Source organism: Tupaia chinensis, unplaced genomic scaffold (assembly GCF_000334495.1).
Source record: "Tupaia chinensis unplaced genomic scaffold, TupChi_1.0 Scaffold000558_1, whole genome shotgun sequence".
Taxonomy (NCBI): Eukaryota; Metazoa; Chordata; class Mammalia; order Scandentia; family Tupaiidae; genus Tupaia; species Tupaia belangeri.
The window spans coordinates 1,470,122-1,476,789 of NW_006160070.1; the positions used below are offsets into that span (position 1 = coordinate 1,470,122).

The 6,668-nt window shown below is 66.4% G+C and overlaps 1 protein-coding gene across 1 annotated transcript in view; it reads left to right on the plus strand.

Moving 5' to 3' along the window:
• CDH4 (cadherin 4) overlaps positions 1 to 6,668 on the plus strand; it is a 397,589-nt gene that overhangs the window by 376,411 nt on the left and 14,510 nt on the right. Inside the window, exons 9-12 of the mRNA XM_027775375.1 lie at positions 823 to 1,076; positions 1,622 to 1,764; positions 4,332 to 4,565; positions 5,575 to 5,808. Coding sequence (XP_027631176.1) covers positions 823 to 1,076; positions 1,622 to 1,764; positions 4,332 to 4,565; positions 5,575 to 5,808 — 865 coding nt within the window. The remainder of the gene's footprint in view (positions 1 to 822; positions 1,077 to 1,621; positions 1,765 to 4,331; positions 4,566 to 5,574; positions 5,809 to 6,668) is intronic.

Genomic DNA, 6,668 nt, shown 5'->3' on the forward strand with positions numbered 1-6,668 from the left:
TGCCCAGCGCCCTCCCCGTCCTCGGGGTCCCTCCCTGCAGAGAGCAGGTACACACAGCTCTCCCCGTCCTAGGGGTTCCTCCCTGCAGAGAGCAGGTACACACAGCTCTCCCCGTCCTCGGGATCCTCCCTGCAGAGAGCAGGTGCACACAGCTCTCCCCGTCCTCGGGGTCTCTCCCTGCAGAGAGCAGGTACACACAGCTCTCCCCGTCCTAGGGGTTCCTCCCTGCAGAGAGCAGGTACACACAGCTCTCCCCGTCCTCGGGATCCTCCCTGCAGAGAGCAGGTGCACACAGCTCTCCCGGTCCTCGGGTTCCTCCCTGCAGAAAGCAGGTGCACACAGCTCTCCCCGTCCTGGGGTTCCTCCCTGCAGAGAGCAGGTGCACACAGCTCTCCCCATCCCCGTCCTCGGGTCTCTCCCTGCAGAGAGCAGGTGCACAGCTCTCCCCGTCCTCCCTCCCACTAGGCGGCCCATGCCCAGAGGACCCCAGCCCCCTCCCTTGGGCATCCCTGCGGTGGTGGCCATGCAGCCAGCCAAGCCAGCAGGGTCTGGGTCTCCGACTCGGTCGCTGCAGATGCTGCTGTGCTGAAAAGCCGCGTGCACCCCTTCGTGTGCCCGGGCAGGGTGGTTCGGTGCGGTTGCAGCGGGCGTGGTGTTTTCTCCAGTTCAGCTGCGGCAGACTTTTGCCACTGAGCCGTCCCGTGTCAGGGCCCTGAGCTATTTCTGCCCCTTGAAGTGTGCCGGGCAGGCGAGGGCAGCCAGAACCGCCAGTGGCCCTGGGACAGTGCCCCGGGCCATGCCACCCGCACCCTCTCGTTGCAGGCGGTCGACTACGAGCTGAACAGGGCCTTCATGCTGACCGTGATGGTGTCCAACCAGGCGCCCCTGGCCAGCGGCATCCAGATGTCCTTCCAGTCCACGGCGGGCGTGACCATCTCTGTCGTGGACGTCAACGAGGCCCCCTACTTCCCCTCGAACCACAAGCTGATCCGCCTGGAGGAGGGTGTGCCCGCCGGCACCGCGCTGACCACCTTCTCGGCAGTGGACCCCGACCGGTTCATGCAGCAAGCCGTGAGGTGGGTGCAAGGCTCAGGCCCTGGCAGGGCTGCCAGACTCACAAGGAAGAGGCCCAAGATGCCCAAGGGGCCCACAGCCCAGGGGCCCAGAGTCGGGGCTGGGCGTCCACGGCCTGAGCCATCTTTCCAGGCCAGGGGCAACAGCAGCACAAGCCCTGGGACTGGCCTGCGGGCTGCGGGGCACAGCTGCGCTTTCCAGGGCGAGGGAGGGGAGTGGCACTGTGCATTGGCTAGGCTCAGGTGAGTCTAATCACTCGCCCTGAGGCTGTGGCCTGCGCTTACCCTCAATGAGGGTGCCTGCCTCCTGGGACCCACGTGAAGTGAGGGCCACCCCCCAGCCTCCCGCCTGCTGTAGGAGCTCCAGGCCAATGGCTGCTGTGACGGTCCCCAGCTGCGGAAGGCCGTGGAGGGTGGAGGGAAGTCCCGGCGGGGACACAGGCTCTCAGGACAGAAACCCCAGCCAGCACCCTGACCGCGCGGCTGCCAGGAGCAGCTGGCCCTGGAGCGGGTCCCAGGGAGCCCCTCACCCCGACCCCCCTCTGCAGATACTCGAAGCTCTCGGACCCGGCGAACTGGCTGCGCATTAATGCCTCCAACGGCCAGGTCACCACCGGGGCCGTCCTCGACCGCGAGTCCCTGTACGTCAGGAGCAACGTCTACGAGGCCACCTTCCTGGCAGCCGACAACGGTAAGGCCCGCTCCGGGGCAGCCTCAGTGGGCAGCCCAGAGCCACTCTCGGAGGCCTGGAGGAGAGGGTGGGCGGGGCAAGGCGGGGCGTCGGCACCCCGCCAGGCCAGCCTCCACCCGCCCTCCAGCGCTGAGCACCCACTGGCCATGCTCGCTCACAGCAGCACTCCTCCTGGGCACTGGGTCCCAGGGACGGCTGCAGAGGGGCCCGGCGTCCCGTGCCTGCACCCATGAACAGAGCGCCTGAGCCACGTCCACATTTGCAACACAGCCCTGTCAGCACCCCACCCTGCAGACAAGAGCCCTGACTCAACAGCCCGACCCCCCAGGGGGCCACCACGCCACGGACCACACACCCCTCTGGTGGGGGTGGGAAGGAAGGAGTGAGCCTCGAGAGCTGGAGAGGGCAGCGAGGCCCTGGGAGATGGTGTGCTGGAGACGCCCCGGCAGCCAAGCAGCCAGGGTCAGGTCTGACACACTCTGGCTACCACCCCATCCTTGATGTACCATAGCATGATCCAAAATGGCTGCTGGTGCTCCAGCCATCACAGCCACAGTTGGCAAACAGGAGGGGCGGGGAGAAGCGTAGGACAGGGGTGTAAAGTTGTTCAGGAAGCTCCACACTAGGCTTGCTCCCACAGCTCACGAAGGTCAAGACTTGGTCACCCAGCCATGTTCAGCTGCAAAGCATGCTGGGATAGGTGTCCTCTAGGGAACAGTGATGGTCCCAGGTAAGATCTGGAGCTCTAGTTCTTTTATTAAAAGATAGCAAAGATCCAGGTAGCGTGCAGAGGCAAAGTGCCACGCTCCGTGAGGCTGACCACATCGGAGGTTCCGAGTCAAGTCCGGAGCCCCCTGCTAGCCCCTGACCCGGGGCCAGCTGAGGCGAGGGCGGGTCATGGCATTGGGACCCACTGGGGCTCCGCGTCTCTCTCCTCGCCTGCCGGAACCACCTGGCTGTCCCGTCTCCCGGTGATCCCCGCATCGCTTCACTGTCCCACTTTGACAAGGGCTGGAAGCGGACAGAGCTGGAGGGACGGAGAGACCGGGGGCCCTGTCAGCTCGGAGGGCGACCGGAGGAAGAAGCCAGGGGGGCAGGACAGGAGAGGACTGTCCACAGGTGGGACACGGCACATGTGGAGGCCTCGAGGCAGGACAGGGCCTGGTGGGTCTTGGCACAGCTGAGGGTTCCTGGACATGGGTGGCCGTGCACCAAGTCCATCCATGGTCCCTGCCCACAGGCCTCACCCTGCCTCCCCTGACCCCAAGGTCCAGGCCCAGGCCCCAGTGGCCAGCCCTCAGTGGGGGGAGTGCTCCCCTCCCATCCTCTCCTGCCCCAGCCCAAGAGCGAGGATGGATCAGACAGTGGTTGTGAATGAAGCGCAGCCGGCATAGGTGGCGGTTGGAGCGTGTGGACACCCCGGGCTGCGCTCCACGGGCGGCGGTCAGAGCGCATGGACGCCCCGGGCTGCGCTCCACAGGTGTGCTCCACAGGTGTCCCTGCCCACACCGGTAGGCGAGGCAGTTAGTGCCGGTCCAGCCGCCCCAGCAGAAGGAGTCGTGGTCAGAGCGCCACTGCCACCTCCGCCAGGCCCGAGGGCAGTAAGAGCTCTGCCTGGAGCCTGGCCCTGGCACGTGTCAGCACAGCGGGCTGGGCGGAGGAGGGGCTGGCCCCTGAGGAGCATTGGCATCACCCCTGAGGCCAGAAGACGAGACCCTGGGGGCCGAGACCCCTGGGGAGAGCCCCGCACACTGGCAGCCACAGCAGGAGTGGTTCTCGTGACATCTGACCAGAGAACACAGAAGGCCAGGCTGGGGAATGCGTGCAGGCAGATCCCACCTTCAGGGCCCGAGCGGAGCTCTGCGGGCCAGACCCTCAGAGCGCTGGGCGCAGTGCTGACCGCGGCTGGCTCCCGACGTGCAGTGCTGACCGTGGCTGGCTCTCAGCGTGCAGTGCTGACCACAAGGACTGCAGCCATGCAGTGCTGACCGCGGCTGGCTCCCGGTGTGCAGCGCTGACCGCGGCTGGCTCTCGGCATGCAGCGGTGACCGTGGCTGGCTCTCAGCGTGCAGCGCTGACCATGGCTGGCTCTCGGTGTGCAGTGCTGACCACGGCAGGCTCCCGGCGTGCAGCGGCGAGCGCAGCGCTGACCGGGGCTGGCCCTCGGAGCACAGTGCTGACCGCGGCTGGCCCTCGGAGCACAGTGCTGACCGCGAGCACCGCAGCTGTGCAGCTGTGCAGTGCTCAGTGTGCTGCGGCCCCACGTGTGCTACGGAGCATTTGCTGGGTGTAGCTGTGGCTGCATGTCGTGGTGGGCGTGTGATGGCAGTGTCTGTGCCACCCACTGCTGAGTGACACCATGGCTACACACGGGCATCAGTGCGGCCCGGGGCCGGGGCCAGCAGTCCGGCGTGCAGGCTGTGTGCGGGTGGCCACCCCCCGTATCTGCTGGGGGTCTCGTGCACTGGCGTGATTGCGTCTGCCCTGCCTGGGGCTGAGCCTTGGTCCCTGGCTGTGGTCTGGGGCACCGAGAATGGCCCGTGAGGTCACCCACGTCTGCCCCACAGGGATCCCCCCGGCCAGCGGCACCGGGACCCTGCAAATCTATCTCATCGACATCAACGACAATGCTCCGGAGCTGCTGCCCAAGGAGGCGCAGATCTGCGAGAAGCCCAGCCTGAGCGCCATCAACATCACCGCGGCCGATGCCGACGTGGACCCCAACGTCGGCCCCTACGTCTTCGAGCTGCCCTTCGTGCCGGGCGCCGTGCGCAGGAACTGGACCATCACCCGCCTCAACGGTGAGCCCTCGGCGCCGGCCTGGAGGCACAGCATGGGGAGGCCAGCTGAGTCCGGGGTGCGGGCCCGGCCATGCGAGGGTCCTGCAAGGGCCACCCAGCCCTGGCCCTGAGCTGGCCTCCCCCAAGGCCGGGACATCAGCCAGGCATCGCCGCTGACCTGCCGGTGCCGTCCCTGCCAAGGTCCCTGGCCCGCCCAGCTCCTCGCTGTGCTGAGCGGATCCAGCGCGCCTACGGCACCCCGAGGCCTGCTGCCCGCTGACCGGCCCCAGTGATGCGTGTCGCGGGTGCTCTCCCAGACACGGGCTTGTAGTGCAGGGAATACCAAGACACTGACCCTGACGGCCCCAGAAAGTCCCTGTAGGCGTCACGTCAACCCCCCTGGCTGGGAGAGCATCCGTTTGCTCAAACCTCCCGGCTCCGGCCATTCCTGTTTTACAAACCATCTGCCAACTTTACGGCCGCCCGACCGCGGCCCTCTCCGACCCGCGACAACGACTAGAAATCTGTGCGTGTGGCGGCCATCTTGTTTCTTCTGTGACGTGTCTGTGGAATGCTTTTGCATGTTTTCTTTCTTTTTCTATTTTTTAGTCTGCGGTAGGGTGCATGCACTCCAGAGCGAGAGAGAGGGAAGTGAGCAGGCCACGCTGCAACCTCTTCTCTGTCCTCTCAGGGTCTTGGGCAAACATGCACACACACCCTGCGTACTTTTAAAGCCGCCGGGTCCGGGGCTCGAACCGCATACTCGCTCAGGTGGGCTCCAGCTGCTTTAACCACCACGCCACCTGGCCAGCCCCTACTTCCCTTTAGAGGACAGCTTTTCTGACTGATTTGGTAGACTCTCTTCACCCTACATGTCACGACCCCCTTCCCCGTACAGCCCTGGGCCGCTGGCGTGACGCGGTGGTGCCACCCGGGCGGTGGTGCCACCCGGGCGGCACAGCCCCGTTCTCGCCCACTCTCCCTCTGGCGCCCTCGTGTGCCCCGAGCGCTCACCGCCTGCTCTCTGCAGGTGACTATGCCCAGCTCAGCCTGCGTGTCCTGTACCTGGAGGCCGGGGTGTACGACGTCCCCGTCATGGTCACCGACTCCGGGAACCCGCCCCTGTCCAACACGTCCGTCATCAAAGTCAAGGTGTGCCCGTGTGATGAGAACGGCGACTGCAGCACCGTGGGCGCAGTGGCGGCGGCAGGCCTGGGGACGGGCGCCCTGGTGGCCATTCTCATCTGCATCGTCATCCTCCTGAGTGAGTGTGGCCGAGCACTGGGGACGGGCCGCCAGCTGCCAGAGTTCCGGCCCAGGGCCGCGCGGCTGTGCCTCCTGTGCCTCCCGTCTGCCACGAACAGCCCACAGCCCACGTGGACCGGCCTCTCATGGGACACGGGCACAGGGCCAGCCTGCCCGGCAGCCAGGGGCATGCCCCGCCTCCCATCACCACACCCTGCCTCCCAGACCCCGGGGCCTGACCCACTGCCCTCCCGGGCGCAGTGCCTGCAGGCCGCGCTAGGTGCATGCTGGGACGACACCGCCACCTGCCTCCCCATCCAGGCCCGGGTGCTTTCCAAGAGGGCCGCTCGCGTCACGTGCACACCCTGGAGCCAATCACCAGCCAGGGACTGGAGCGTGCTCATCGGCTCAGCCCAGATCTCGTCCTCCAGTGGTTCTTGGGTCCCTCAGACCTCGCATGTCCTCAAAGGGGAGTGGGGGCCACAGGGAAGCAGGGGGCACTTAGAAACAATGGGCGGGTGGGGCAGGGGTTCCGAGTCCCCCCACATCACACCCAGACCCCGGCCAGAGCAGGGTCCTGCAGCCCTGCCCACCCGGCCCCGGGCACCTGCAACACGTCGGGCCCTTGTGGCCAGCAGATGGCGCAGGGAATGGTCACGTGGCTGGACTCCCAGGTAGTCGGCCTGGGGGTGATTTCTCGCTTTCCGTCTCTGGTGAGCACACTTGCCCCATGGCAAAAATCTCTCTTTTTTTAAAAAAAAAAAAAAAAGCCAGCCCCCTCCCAAGGCTTGTGGGCTCACGAGGGGTCTGCCGGCCTCCCCTCCCAGCCCCCAGCCCCCAGCCCCCAGGCCAACTTCCTTTCCCAGCCTTACTCGGCAC